The sequence below is a fragment of the Meriones unguiculatus genome, chromosome 6, assembly GCF_030254825.1.
Source record: "Meriones unguiculatus strain TT.TT164.6M chromosome 6, Bangor_MerUng_6.1, whole genome shotgun sequence".
Lineage (NCBI taxonomy): Eukaryota > Metazoa > Chordata > Mammalia > Rodentia > Muridae > Meriones > Meriones unguiculatus.
In genome coordinates, this window is record NC_083354.1 from 44,179,463 (window position 1) to 44,195,268 (window position 15,806).

Consider the following 15,806-nt stretch of genomic DNA (forward strand, 5'->3'; position numbering starts at 1 on the left):
CCTTTACCAATAAGTTATATTCTGGTCTTGTTTTTTGCAGGGAATGGGATTTTGGCTGTGGAGCTCAGGTTGGTCTTGAACTCACTATGTGTCCCAGGCTAGTCTCAAACTAGTAATCTTCCTACCAGTGACCTCCTGAAAGCTGACATTACAGGACTTCACAATGCCTAGCTCATTCTCTTTCTTTTGTATTAAAGACTTTCTTCCTATATACAGATACTCTAATCTCCACTTATAAGTCAATATATACTATGTGTTTCTTTCTGCTTCTGGGATACCTCACTCAGGATGATCTTTTCTAGATCCCACCATTTGCCTGCAAATTTCATGATTTCCTTGTTTTTAATTGCTGAGTAGTATTCCGTTGTGTAAATGTACCACAATTTCTGTATCCATTCCTCCACTGAGGGATGTCTGGGTTGTTTCCAGGTTCTGGCTATTACGAATAAAGCTGCTATGAACATGGTTGAGCAAATGTCCTTATTGTATACTTGAGCATATTTTGGATATATGCCCAGGAGTGGTATGGCTGGATCTTGAGGAAGCACTATTACTAGTTGTCTGAGAAAGCACCAGATTGATTTCCAAAGTGGTTGTACAAGTTTACATTCCCACCAGCAATGGAAGAGGGTTCCCCTTTCTCCACATCCTCTCTAGCATGTGTTGTCACTTGAGTTTTTGATCTTAGCCATTCTGATGAGTGTAAGGTGGAATCTCAGAGTTGTTTTGATTTGCATTTCCCTGATGACTACAGATGTTGAGCATTTCTTTAGGTGTTTCTCTGCCATTCTGTATTCCTCTACAGAGAATTCTCTGTTTAGCTCTGTACTCAATTTTTTAATTGGATTGTTTGATTTGTTGCTTTTTAACTTCTTTAGTTCTTTACATATTCTGGATATTAAACCTCTGTCAGATACAGGATTGGTGGAGATCCTTTTCCCATCTGTAGGCTGTAATTTCAGAAATATTACCTACATTTTAGAGATGAGTATAAAAGCTAACAAAGGCCTCGAGCTTGGTTATTTCTCATGGAAAGTTCTGGTTGTCATCGAGATGCTGCCTGCCGCAAGTGTGTTGACTCAAAAAAAAATTATTATCCCAAAAGAGATAAGTATTTATTCTGAATCTAAGTATGAGTGGTGATGTCATGGGAAAAGAGATTTAGGTTACCTCAGATTGTATGTTCCGGTTTAGTAATAGAACACAGGAAATCTTAAGTCAAGACACTTTGCAAATACATTGATAGAAACATCCAGTAAATGAGTTACAACAAAACTGGAAATTTCTGTTATCAGCCTCAAAATACTGAGGACATTCTTAATCTCTTGACTTGTTTCTACCTGATAGTTTTTACCTGATAGGAATAAGTATATTAGGTTAGACACAGGTGGACAGGGAGTGATTAAGAGGATGAAAATTAGTTCAAGATAAGTTGTAATTAAACTCTGGACCTGTAATATGCTGTTACTGGGGAATCAGGGTTCCCTTGTATGTTGCTGGAAATTTGGGGAGTCCTTGAGGTTGTGAGTCTGTATAATAAAATTTAAGTGAAATTTAAGAACAGACTCAGGCTGGGCGTGGTGGCACACACCTGTAACCTCAGCACTCAAGGAGGCTGAGGCAGGCCGATATATGTGAGCTCAAGGCCAACCTGATCTACAAAGAGAGCCCGGAACAGCCAAGGAGAAGACCAGATTTTTAAATGCTTACCAAAACCATAAAAATGACCAACACTGAAGGTCATAGGGTCAAGCATTTCTAACAGCGAAGAATTCCCAAGGGGCCAGTTGATGAACAACTGGGGATCCTTTAAAGGGCAGACAGAAAATAAATCACAGTACATTTCCCTCCATTTGTTTTAGCTACTAACGATGCAGTTTTGAGGCTGCCCTGGGTGCTCCCTGTTGCCACACTACTGTTGTGGATTTTTTACTTCTCCATTTTTTCCAGTGTATTTTTCCAGGTTTCTTGGATTTCTGATGTGATCTTTCTGTTGATCTCTCAGGGGCATATCCACAACTGAGATAAAAACTAACAGCAATGCTTCTCTTTCCTATAATTTGGGGACAGTTTTTGAACCTTTTATACTCCTAACTGTCTTGCCTTCTAGCTCTGTGTGCTCTGGAGTTCCTTGTTGAAGTCTCTTAATCTCTGTCGCTAGCTCTGTGAACCTTTGGCCTACAGCCTGACTTGGGCATGCAGGATGTGGTATTCATTAGAGCCTTGTCTTAGAGTCCTACTCATAGGTCTGTTGTTGCTCTATCTACATTGTGGATGGTTCTGTATTTCAGGAAACCAGACTCCTGCTCATAGGCCTGTCAGTGGTTAAGTGCTGAATGATTTTTGTCCAGGCTTTTCTGGCTGGCAGGGGAAGGCAGTGGCTGGCCAGGCTCTTTTCTTTGCTCTTTTTGGGTCAGTGGTGAAGGTTTTCAGAAGACCTCCTGTATTCAACTCTGAGCTTTATTAGTTTTAATGGTATTCATAGCTTTTCATTTCCTAAGGAAATACAAGCAAATCAGTGTCCCCAATGCAAAACATTGCTGACTTCTATAATGTTAATATATTTTTATAGTATATAGACTGATTTAATTCCATGGTTTTTCTATAACCCAGTGTCTTCTCAGCTGCTGTTGTTCCTTTCTCATTAATGTTCAGAAAATTTAAAGTTAACACAGCACTCTTTGGTGTGTCCCTGAAGGTCTTTATTCTTCCTTTTTTTTTAAATAAGCATTTCCTTTAAGGTGAGATTAGATATCTACAACTGCTTGTCCTGTAGGATTGGGTGGCATTCCTGTAAAGTGCTTTATATTATAATATGCAAAGAACTGTTCATCTGACTGGAGATGTGTGAGGACATTGTCAGCCTTAATTTGTATAGGTATCCCCATAATAGTCATTATTCTCACTAAAAGTGTAATTACAGTATCAGCCTTTTCAGAACTCAAAGCAGTTGCCCATTGAAACCCTGAGTATGTATCAGTGATATAGTGTACAAAGATTAGTTTTCCAGATTCTGCAAAATGAAACATATCCATCTGCCAGATTTTATTTCTTTTGGTACTCCTAGGATTCCTTCCAGCAGGTAATGGATTTTGGTTATACAAAGAACAAGTAGGACATTTTCTTATAATTTCCTTGGCTTGTTACCAGGTGATAGAATTTTTTTTCCTTTAAGCTTATACTGTTAACATAGTGTTTTCATGAAATTTTGAGGCTTCTAACATATTACCCATGAATAGTTGGTCAATTTCTTCATTTCCTTGTGCTGATGGACCTGACAAGCCTGTATGACACCAAATATGGCTGATATGTAATGAATGATTTCTATTTCTGATTTCCTGCTGCAGTCGAATAAATAACAAGATTAATTCTGAATTGTACAGAATAAATTCAGCAGTTTCTAAATACAAAATAACTCTTTCTGCATAGTGAGAGTCAGTAATTATATTAAGAGGTTCAGGAAAATCTAATAATAAGACTTATATATAACTCTTGATTTTTTTAAAGGTTTATTTATTTATTATATATATTATATATATAGTGTTCTGCCTGCATGTACATCTGCACACCAGAAGAGGACACCAGATCTCATTGTAGGTGTTTGTTAGCCAGCTAGGAATTGAACTCAGGACTTTTGGAGGAACAGCAGTGCTCTTAACCTCTGAGCCATCTCTCTAGCCCACAACTCTGATTTTTGAACTGAAGTATATGGACTTTGATTTTTGGACTTGGATTTTTTTCTGACTTATAACCAGCCATTCCCAACTTATTTGCATCAGTATAGAATGTAGGTGCTTCAGGAATTGGCATTCCTTTCACTGTATGGGGGAGAATACAATTAGTCCTTTTTATAAACTGAAGCCACTTGCTTTTAGGATATTTGTTAGGATATTAGCTCTTTGCTAATTTTCACTGATTACCCGTAATGAAGTAATCTCAATATTAGTATAAAGCACTACAATTTCTGCTGAGTAAGTTCCTGACAATTGACATAGTTTTATTCTTCCTTTATAATTAATTCAGAAACCTTTTCTGTGTGTCTTTAATTTTTTTACTTTGTATTCTAAGAAGATCTATTCTAAAATACTATTTTCCCTTTGTATATTGAGCCCAGTAGGAGAATGAGTTGAAGGCAAAATAACCGAAATGCAGTCCAGTTTGGGATCTGTGTGATCCAGATAGGCATTTTGTAGTCTCTTTTCTACTAAAGTTAAGTTTTATCTGCGGTAACTTCCCAATTCCTAGAAACTGGATGTAAGCCTTTAGAATGGCCATTCTGATTTTGTGAAATGATAGATATACATCTCCTATATCCATGAACCCTTTTATTTCAGTGTCATTCATTTGCAACTTTAATTTTGTCCTCTGATCCTTAACAACTGTTTGACAAAATATATACTTTCCTGTACTTCCAAAGCCTGATCTTTCTACTGGAGCAGCTTTGCCTTTAATATAGGGAAACAGTAACAGCTAAGCAAGCCTATCACCCATGTTAGGTTCCTGGATACACAATGAATCTTTGAGAAGTCAAAGTGCTCCTTCCCAAGACCATTCCTACGGTCCCTAAGGGCAAAAGACCATAAACTCCAGTAGATATTTTATAATATTGAATTTTGAGGGCTAATGTAAGATGTTTATCCATGGCCAAGTCTAGAGCAGCACTGCCTACAGTGTCATACATTAGATCTGCAATATTTGCTTGAGGTTTTCCTGCCTGTTTGTTATTTTCTGGTTGAAAAGAAACAGACAGCTTTTACTTTATGCTACTAGGACCCCCATTTCATTTCCCAACAGCAAGAAATTGCCATGGATATCTCTCTTGTACCTACATTTATTTATCCATTGACAACCCCTGCCACATTGCCTGCATGCCCTTGGAAACCTAGGCCTTCTTTCTGGTTTATATTTAGAAGAAAGCATTGCCCTTAGAGATGCCTTGTTCACAGTTTGTTTCAGATGACCATATTTCTCACAATTAAAGCACCAGGCCTTTGATATTGGAGACTTCTAGCTATATGTTAATCTTTTATGTACTTATTACTAAGGTCCCCAGGACAAGTGGACTCAGGACAGATCTTGTGTCAACAGTGCTGTATTGTGAAGCTCTGTTCTGTTTCCTCTCTAGGAGAAGTTAGGTCTTGACTTCTGCTAGCCTTTCTTCGGCTCTGCTTACTTTATTTGACAATAATTTTTTAATTTTGACTTCTTCTAAGTAGAGCTGCTTATCGTTTTCCACTTCTATTTGATTACAATCTACCTGACTTTTCATTTTAGAGAATTCAGATTCCAGATCCCTTACTCTGAGCTCCATCTGTGTTCAGAACACTCAGGGAGGCAGAGGCAGGCAGATCTCTGCAAGTTCGAGACCAGCCTAGTCTACAAAGCAAATCCGTTACACAGGGAAATCCTGTCTCCAAAAAACAAAACAAAACAAAACCTCTTAGGTATCCAGTGACAACAAAAATCTAACAAAAAAGTAGCTGGGTGGTGGTGGTGGTGGTATACACCCAGCACTCTGGAGGCAGAACCATGAGGATCTGTGAGTTTGAGGTTACTTCATAAAAAAATAGTAATAAGTTCGGCAAGGCTGCAGAATATAAGATCAATATTAAAAACACAATTATATTTTATTCATTAGGACAAAATAAGTATGAAAATGAAATATAAAAATAATTCTTGGGAGGGGACCAAGGAGAGGTGCTAACCTCCCTTCCAAACTCCCAGCCCTGATCCAGGCTTGCAGGTTCAGTTTGGCAGCCTCATTTCTTGCCAAGTGCATCCAAGAAGCAAAAGAGGCCTTGGAAGACAAAACACATAAATAAAAAAGGAGGGTTTGCTAGAGAGGGTACCTATCGCCAGAGTCCATACCTCTGTGAACCCATGAAGAAAGAAGGGGACAAGGTCAGAGGCTGGAAAGGGAACAGAGAACCCTACTCTGCAGACTATCTTGGGAGTGTCAACTAAAACTGGACAGGGAACTCTGCACCATCATCCTCGCTGAACAGCCTTTAGCAAGTGTATGAGAAAGAGAGAAGGGTATGTTCCAGGGAGAGGAGCAAAGATGAGGGTTATCTGCAGGCAGATTGTGTTGTTTTCTGGATTTTGGAACCTATGGGAGCCTTTCTGAGTACTGTGTAAATGTGGTGGTGGTCTCTTCATTTGAAACATAGACCAGGAACATCCTTCTTTTTGTTTAACAATCTTTCTTCACAACACCAGCCCCAGTGTGTCAGAAGCATCTTCCAATTTGGTGCCTCCTGTGCACAGCATTGAGACAACCAATAGTTTTGCTGAGACAATGCCTAAAGAAGACAACATTAAGAAGATTTTGGTACAGATAAATGGTAGCTTGTCATGAGTGTCAAGTATAAGAGTTTACATTATCTATTTCATTACCTTTACTTTAGAAAGAGTGGTAAAATAAAATTGAAGTAGGAAACAAATTCTGGGCTGAGAAAGTGGTTCAGTTGTCAGCGTGCTTGGTGCACAATATGAGTACCTGATTTTTGTTTCCCAGAACCCACATAAAAAGCTGGATATAGGTGTATACCTTGTCCAGGTACGAAGGAGGTGGAGGCAGGAGGATCCCCTAGCTCTCTGCCTAGCCAATCTCACTGAATCTATCAAAGACCCTGTCTTAAAAAAAATAGAAGGCTGGGTGTGCACATATGTATATCACACATAAATATAGCTAAATAAAAAACATGTATTATATCAAGATCAATAAAATAATTGGGGAAAGCAATTAAAACTCAAATAAATGGAGAGATAATCCATATCTTCATGCATTAGAAAATTTTATGTGAAGACGGGAGTACTTCCAAAATTGACCTTCAGTTTTGATGTATGATTTATCAAAATTCCATCTCCATTTTTAAAGAGATTTGATGCAGTTTTAATTGAATTTAAAAGGATGTTGTTGAAAAAGTACAATATTGAAAAAGTACACTTTAGAACTTACTACAAAGGAACAAGTAATCAAGATTGACAATGGCAAGCTGGGACATGGTGGTCCAGGTCTTTTAATACCAGCACTTGAGGAAGAGGCAGGCAGATCTCTGTGAATTCAAGGCTGAGCCAGTCAGGGCCATAGAGTAAGAACCCTTCTTTAAAAACAATATTATTGACAGTGCCAAAAGGACACAGTAAATCAATAAAACTGAGATGAAGAGTTCAGAAATAAGTCTTTATGTTTACATCATTAATTTCCAATAGTGAGGCCAAGAAGATTTAATGAAGGGGCAGCCTCAATAAACAGTACTGGAATGATCTGATATTTGCATACAAAGCAAGAAAATTGCACTCCTTTATACATGGCTCCATGTTCCTCTCTTTTCTCCATCCACTGTATTTTCTTTGTTCTGTGTACTTCATGGTTTAGTTACGATATCACAAGGGAACATTCTTTCCTGGTCTTGTCTGTTTGATATTCTAAATGTCTCTCCTGTATCTGGACCAGCATCTCTTTCACTAAAAGTTGTAATTTTTCTGATATTATGTTGAAAATGTTTTCTATGCCCTCAGAATGATATTCTTTGCCTTTTCTATGTCTATGACCTTGTATTTGTTTCTCTTCAGGCTATCTATTCTATGTATCTTTTTTTTTTCTATCCTATATATCTTGGGAAAAGCTAAACATTTATCTAATGTGGCTACTCTGAAAATCAGAGTACCCCCACCTCAGGGTTTGTTGTGGATTTTTATTGGTTTTGCTAGTAATGATATTTGGTTGGTTGGTTGGTTGGTTGGTTGGTTGGTTGGTTGGTTGGTTTTGAGACAGTTTCTCTGTGCAGCCCTGGCTGTCCTGGAAGTCAGTCAGTAGACCAGGCTGGCCTCAGACTCAGGGATCCACCTGCTTCTGCTTCCCAAGTGTTGGGATTAAAGACCTGCACCACCATGCCTGACTGTAATGATGTTCATTTATTTACTGATTTTTTTTCCTGAACTAATTCTTTAAGTCTATATTCTAGATTGTTTGTATCCACAGGTGTTTCCAGTAACTTAAATTGGTGATCATGTAACAATTAGACAGAGATGTTCTAAATGTTCAAAGTCAGTAAATCTCTATACTTTGCTAAAGGGCTCTGTGTACATCCTGGGGCTTACCTTTACTATGCCAGCATTTTACAGGTCTATCTCTTTGCAGTTCTGTTTGTATGGAACCTCATGTTCAGTCAGAGGAGATTTGAGCTTTGTGGGTCTTTTCTGGCCATATGAGAAGCCCAGCATATGTGTGGCCTTCTAGAATCCAAGGAATATATCTAGTCTTTTCACAGATCCCTATCGATACCTCATTCTTCAGATTTTCCTTGAAGCTTTTTGGCAAGTCTCTTTTTGTTCCAATTAATGTGAATGTATCATGTAGCTAGAATGTTAAAATATGACTGGATTTTTTTTCAACAGATGTCCTGTGGATAGCTAGATAACTCAGAATTAAATTAAATAGAGACAAGCCCTGATTGTAGGCTTGTCCAAGGAGCTGTCAGACAGGTCCAATAATAGTAGTTATCTGGAGAAGGGCTTTTGGGGGCTCTAAAACTTATTTTATCACATAGCTGCTAAGCTGCTAGGTTTTTATGGCTGCTGTAGTTCTGTAGTTGAATGTTGAAGCAGGTAAAGAAGAGTAGACAAAATTCATTCATTTTTCCTACTAAACTTTTTGTTCTTGTTTGCTTTTTGTTTCTGTAGTAAAATATTTACCAAAACCAACTTGGGGGAGGACAGGGTTTAGCCTACGGGTTACAGGGAAGCCACGACAGGAACCAGAGGCAGCAGTCTGGAGGCCAGAAGTAAAGCGCAGATGCTGGAGACGCCCCGTTTACTGTTTACTTTGCTCAGTTTGCCCAGTGTGCTTTCTTAAGCAACCCACGGTCACACCACCCAGAGCTGGCACCACCCAGAACAGGATAGGCCCCTTCCACATCAAGCATTAATCAAGAAAAATAATTCCCTGGGCTGGAGAGATGGCTCAATGGTTAAGAGCACCATCTGCTCTTTCAAAGGACCCAGGTTCAACTGTCTGTAACACCAATTCCAAGGGATCTGACACCTTCACACTAATGCACATAAAAAAATAAAAATTAAATAAATTTTTAAAAGTTTTTTAAAAAATTCTCCCAAGGGTCAATTTAATTAAAGCAATTCTTCAGCTATGGTTCTTTCTTCCTAGCTGACTCTGTGTCAAATTGATAAAAGTAGCCAGTACATTCTTGAATTATGTAAACTGAATTGTTAATAGCCTCTTCATTATTTTCATGAACACAGGTTTACTAGAGGGTTTGTGAGGTTTGCTTTGTTTTTTGGGGGGTGTATTGAGAACTGAACTCAGCATTGTGGGTATGCTAAGTATACCTTCTGCTGCTGATCTTCAGCCCCAGGAACTTTTGGATGTTCTTATGCTTCCATTCCTAAAGTTGTTGTTGTTGTTTTTTCCTCAACAAAGTGTTCCTAATATTCAAAGGAAGCTTGTTCTTACCATTAAATGCTGCATTGGGGTTCTTTCTTAGAGACTGGCATGCATGGACTCAGTCTGATAGTTCTGCTGGAGGCTACTCTGCCCTGGACTAGGTTTAGGTTTTAGGTATGGATGTGGAGTTGATATAAGCTGTCCCGAGTCTACCAGCTTTTGCTCTGCTCCCATGTAGTCTGGAAGAATATCCTGAATTCATTCTCATATAACCTGTAAGAGAGAAGCAACTCAGAGAGGGAACTATATCTAACCCACTAGTCCATATATTCTCATAGCAGAAAGTTCAGAAAGGACCAGATGAGGAAATGGGACAGCAGTAGTAGCACTGACTCACATGGCTTTTCTTCTGTGATCAGGAATTTCTGCTGAAGATTTTCTGTGTGTTCAGAAACCTAATGAAGATGAGCGTCTTTCCTCGAGACTGGATGGTGATGAGACTATTGACAAGCAAGTGAGTAAGGAAAGTCCTGTACTGGCATCTGCAGAGCTCCACTCAAGCTGGGGGGTGGGGTGGGAGGGGTAATATGAATATGTGAGTGAGACCAAAACTGAGAAGAGAGTGGAGCTGACAAGTAGAAAATTTATTTGAAGATATAATCCATAGGATTTGGCCACTAGCCATAAAGACAATGAAAGTAAAGAATCAAAGATAATTCAAAAAGCCGAGTCTACAGTCGTGATAGAGTAAGGTATGTTACATATGGGAAGTACAATACTAGGAAGGAGCCATTAACCTCTGTTGCCCTGCAGCTGTAGACAAAGCTCGCCTCCTGCTTTGAGTCATATTGTCTGCCAGACAGAAACTGCCTCCTAGAGTTAGTGCTAACTATCTACCTGAGCCCTGGCTGCAAAGCTCTGACCACTTCTGAGTGTAGAGCTGGAATGCTACGGCTGTCTTGCTTCCTCTTGCCACACTAGACAAGTGATACATGTAGTAAGAGGTTTGTTCATCTGATCTCAGTCTAGGGTTGATTACTTAGCGTTCACTGTTAGCCTGCTGCCCTCTTACCAATCTGTCTTTTATGTTGGCATTCTATAGAATGCAGTCAGATGATTTATGTGAAGTGTATTACAAACCCATGGGATTTTTTTTCATGTTGAATTCTTTATAGTACTCTTTTTTTCCTTAAAACCTGAAAATGCTTTGTCCAAGACAAAGGAATGATAGGAAGTTGCACAAGTATTTCCTCAAATAGTGTTTATCTGTCTAGATATCTCTTGTTTTGTCTCTTAGCTCCACTCTGAAAACTTCAGCTATTCTAGCATGTCCTAAAGCCCCACTCTTTTCACCCTGATGCATGTTGACACCTTGCTCTACTAGAAAATTGTGTCTCTTTTCTGCTTCTTTTTTTCTTTATTAATTACACTTTATTCACTTTGTGTCCCCCCTGTGGTTCCCTCCCTCCTCCTGTCCCAATCCTTCCCTTCCTCCACCATCTGCATTCATGCCCCTCCCCAAGTCCACTGATAGGGGAGGTCTTCTTTTCCTTCCTTCTGATCCTAGTCAGTTAGGTCTCATCAGGAGTGGCTGCGTTGTCTTCTTCTGTGGCCTGGTAATGCTGCTTCCCCCTGTAATTAAAGAGCAGGCCAATCAGTTCATGTCAGAGACAGTCCCTGTTCCTATTACAGTGGAACCCACTTGGATATTGAACTGCCATGAGCTACATCTGTGCAGGGGTCTTAGGTTATCTCCATGCATAGTCCTTGGTTGGAATATCCTGATTACCACTTCCTCTCAGTTTCTCCCTACTTCCTCTCCCATCCAGGTCTACTTCCTTTCTGTCGCTCATTAGAAAACAACAGGCTTCTAGGGGATAATTATAAGACCTAACAGAATAAAATATAGTAAGACAAAACAAAACTATCACATTGGCTTTGGAAAAATGTGATTAAACAGAAGGAACAGAGCCCAAGAAGGGATCAGAGAGCCACTTGTTCACACACTCAAGAATCCCATTTAAAACAGCAAGCCATAACATATATACAGAGAACCTGGTGCAGACCTGTGCGGGCCCTGTGCGCGCTGCCTCAGTCTCTCTGAGTTCATAGAAGCTTTCATCATGCTGATTTAGAGGGCCTTGTTTACGTGGTATACCTTACACCCTCTTCCTCTTACACTCTTTCTGCCTATACTTACCTGCTAGCGCACTCCTAAGCATAGTTCTTTTGCTGCATTGCCAAGACTCTCTATAATAAAACCTTTAACCACCCATCACACTTCCATTCCTTTAGACTTCAACTCGTTCTTAATTCTAGCAAGCCAGCTTTCTAGCATGTGCCAGGCAAAGATTAAGAGTGATATTCTGGTTCAAAGGCCGAAGTCAGGAGGAAATAATACATGACAAAAGAAAATATTTAATCATTATAAATTCATACTACCTGGTGAAATAATAAAATTATACTCTAAATCTTACAAAGTGGTCAGTCTGTATTTTTATCCAAAGATGCCCCGAATACTAGAAATTACTTTTCAGCCAGAAGTCCTAAAGAACCACAGGACTTAGAAGAGTTATCAGTGACCCACTAATACCCTTTGCTGTCTTACCTACTAACGGGCATTTCTCTGAAAAATGGTTTTCAGTGTAGTTTGTGCCATTTTCTCTTTTCTTTAAAGCCACATCTCACATAATGTGTAAGCAAGTTGTCTTCAGGAAGTTTGCCTACAGGCACACAACTGATGCTGACTGTACCACTGCTAGTCTTTTAATTCTACCATTGCCTGTCTCCTCACTGTAGCATCATAGTCACCACTGTCCAGTACCTGTCCTCTGCACTGCACAAGAACTTCACAGACACAGACTTTGACTTCAAGGTAGGAGAGCCTGAGACCCATCAGTGTCCAGTGACTCCAAGAGCTAAATTTAACACTCACCCCTTTGTGCTTTAATATATTCATAGTATTGTAGATTCTGAGGCTGATGATTATTTTAGTATGACCTGAGAGCCTCCGCAGTGGAAATATTGGGAGCCAGGCATTTATGAAGATGCTTGATGTTGGCTTCAGAAAGAATCAAGAAAGCCAAAATGGGGACGGGTTTATTTCTAAAGGTAGTTAAATGGGAGAAATCTTAAGAAAATAATTTAGGATTATAAAATGGACTCTCTGCTAGATGCATGTATTTAGTAACTTTCCCTGCAAGGTTAAGAGCTTAGGCAGTCACGTGATTCTTTTTCTGTCTCTCTAGGTGTGGAATTCTTATTTTAGCCTGGCAGTTCTGTTCATAAACCAGCCAAGCCTTCAGCTAGAAATCATTACTTCAGCCAAGAGAAAGAAGATTCTAGATAAGTAAGACAGATGTCTTCTGTTCATGTCTCTACCACTTGCCCAGATGGGACTATTTCTATGACAGGCTCTTTTAGAAGCCCACAAGTTCCTCACAAGGATGGTTCCCCAAGGAGCCAAGTATTAAAGTTCACTAAATAACCAAATGGCTTAGTATTTTGAGAGCATTAGAAATAATACTTAATGTACTGACCTCATTAGATTTTCAGGTCTATCTCCCCAAACCTCCCTCCACTAATAGTTGACTTCTGTGTTGCTGTTTCCAGGTACGGGGACATGCGTGTGATGATGGCATATGAACTGTTCAGCATGTGGCAGAACCTGGGTAGGTCTTTTCTACTGAATCTTTCCTCACATACTGCATCAGTAAATAAAAAGTAATTCTCCAAAGCTTTCTGAATACCAGCTCAGACCCCAAAGATCCTCACATAGCTTTACTATAACACCTCGGAAGAGCGACATAGAATAGCATATGTACATAACACCCTTCCTTGGCAGCAAGCTATTGGCTCAGATGATCCTAGTATGGCATGTGCACTCCATTTTGAGAACTGAAGTTTTAAAAGAGCATGAGGAAGGCTCAGTAGTTTTTCCTGCTCGAAAATCCATGCTGTTAGAGCCTCTGTACTACTCATGACCCTGTCTAAGTGTTACAGTCTTAGATGTGTAGCTCATGGAGACACCAGGGAAACAAGGACAGGTGTTGGCTTCAATAAAGATCGGAGTAAACTTGGCACCTCAGGTATTCATGTATCCAGGTCGTGTACCTGATGCCACTTACATGAGAGTCAGCCTTGGTGAAACTGGCTTTGGCTTTTCCTTAAACACCTCTAACAGGTGTGTCTAAAGCACCTTTTAGGTCAGACTTCAACACCTGTTAAAGTCAGGTCCATGTTTCTGGTAGAGTGTTCCAGAACACCTAGATGTTCTATTGTTCTCGAACGCCTAGATGACTAGCTGGGTCAACTGGAATTCTGGAAAGATGAGTCTTCTGTCAGGAAGAGTTTTCAAAATTAGTTATATTTCCAATGAAGTATTATTTAAGCTAAACTTACACCTCTTAAGCCATAGGAATGATAGTCATAGAATCTTAAAGTCATGTATGAACCATTCTCACCCTGATCCAGAGATGAAAAGTAGGGTGTAAAACATCAATAGGGGCACTGGAGAGGTGGCTCAGCAGTTAAAAGCACTGACTACTCTTTTAAAGAGGACCTCGGTTCAATTCCCAGCACCCACATGGTGACTCACAGCTTCATTTCCAGGGGATCTGCCCTCTTCTGGCCTCCACACACATTAGGCATGTGCATGGTGACTCACAGCTTCATTTCCAGGGGATCTGCCCTCTTCTGGCCTCCACACACATTAGGCATGTGCATGGTGCGCCTTTACATACACGCAGGCAAACTTCCCGTGCACATAAAATAATAAAATACTTTTTTAAAGCCAAGGGTACACAGAGAAACCCTGTCTTAGAAAAATCATACTTTTTTTTTAAATGACAGCGCTATTCCTAATTGTCTGAGAAAGCGCCAGATTGATTTCCAGAGTGGTTGTACAAGTTTACACTCCCACCAGCAATGGAAGAGGGTTCCCCTTTCTCCACAACCTCTCCAGCATGTGTTGTCACTTGAGTTTTTGATCTTAGCCATTCTGATGGGTGTAAGGTGAAATCTCAGGGTCGTTTTGACTTGTATCTCCCTGATGGCTATGGATGTTGAGCATTTCTTTAAGTGTTTCTCTGCCATTCTATATTCCTCTACAGAGAATTCTCTGTTTAGCTCCATATCCCATTTTTTAATTGGATTACTTGATTTGTTACTTTTTAACTTACTCAAGATCCAGCTATACCACTCCTAGGCATATATCCAAAATATGCTCAAGTATACAACAAGGACATTTGTTCAACCATGTTCATAGTGGCTTTATTCGTAATAGCCAGAACCTGGAAACAACCCAGATGTCCCTCAATGGAGGAATGAATGCAGGAATTGTGGTACATTTACACAATGGAATACTACTCAACAATTAAAAACAAGGAAAGCATGAAATTTGCAGGCAAATGGTGGGATCTAGAATAGATCATCCTGAGTGAGGTATCCCAGAAGCAGAAAGACACACACGGTATATACTCACTTATAAGTGGATACTAGACCTATAATATAGGATAAACATACTAAAATCTGTACACCTAAAGAAGCTAAACAAGAAGGAAGTCCTGGGGTAAGATGATCAACTCTCACTTAGAAAGACAAATGGGATGGACACTTGGAAGTAGGAGAAAACAAGAAACAAGACAGGAGCTTACCATAGCGGGCCTCTGAAAGACTCTACCTATCAGTGTATCAAAGCAGATACTGAGAGTCATAACCAAACCTTGGGCAGAGTGCAGGGAATCATATGAAAGAAGGGGGAGTTAGTAAGACCTGGAGAGGATAGGAGCACCACAAGAACCAAATATATCTCTGCACAGGGGTCTTTTCTGAGACTGATTCTCCAACCAAGGACCATGCATGGATATAACCTAGAACCCCTGCTCAGACATTACCCATGGCATCTTAGCATCCAAGGGGGTTTCCCTAATAAAGGGGACAGGGACTGTCTCTGACGTGAACTCAGTGGTGGGCTCTTTGCCTCTCCCCCCAAGGGAGGAGCAGCCTTGCTAGACCACAGAGGAGGACTTTGCAGCCAGTCCTGAGAGACTTGATAAACTAGGGTCAGAGGGAAGAGGAGGAGGACCTCCCCTATCTGTACACTTAGAGAGGGGCAGGGAGGAGATGAGGGAGGGAGGGTGGGGTGGGGAGAGAATGAGGGAGGGGACTAAAGCTGGGATAAAAAGTAAATAAACTGAAATTAATATAAAAAAATAAAAATAAAAAAAGGAAAAAATGACAACAATAGGGCTTTTTTTTTTAGGTTGTTTTTTTTTTTTTTTTTTTTTGGTGGTGGGGGTGGTTGTTTTGTTTCGTTTGTTTTGAGACAGGGCTTCTCTGCCTTGGCTGTTCTGGACTTGATTTGTAGACCAGCCTGGCCTAGAACTCACAGAGATCTGCC

The 15,806-nt window shown here is 39.9% G+C and overlaps 1 protein-coding gene across 9 annotated transcripts in view; it reads left to right on the forward strand.

The window, feature by feature from the left end:
* Dock3 (dedicator of cytokinesis 3) overlaps nucleotides 1-15,806 on the forward strand; it is a 309,055-nt gene that overhangs the window by 238,399 nt on the left and 54,850 nt on the right. For all 9 annotated transcript variants that reach the window (XM_060385341.1, XM_060385339.1, XM_060385340.1 and 6 more), the window contains exons 28-31: nucleotides 9,826-9,920; nucleotides 12,206-12,281; nucleotides 12,655-12,755; nucleotides 13,019-13,077. In XM_060385341.1, coding sequence (XP_060241324.1) covers nucleotides 9,826-9,920; nucleotides 12,206-12,281; nucleotides 12,655-12,755; nucleotides 13,019-13,077 — 331 coding nt within the window. The remainder of the gene's footprint in view (nucleotides 1-9,825; nucleotides 9,921-12,205; nucleotides 12,282-12,654; nucleotides 12,756-13,018; nucleotides 13,078-15,806) is intronic.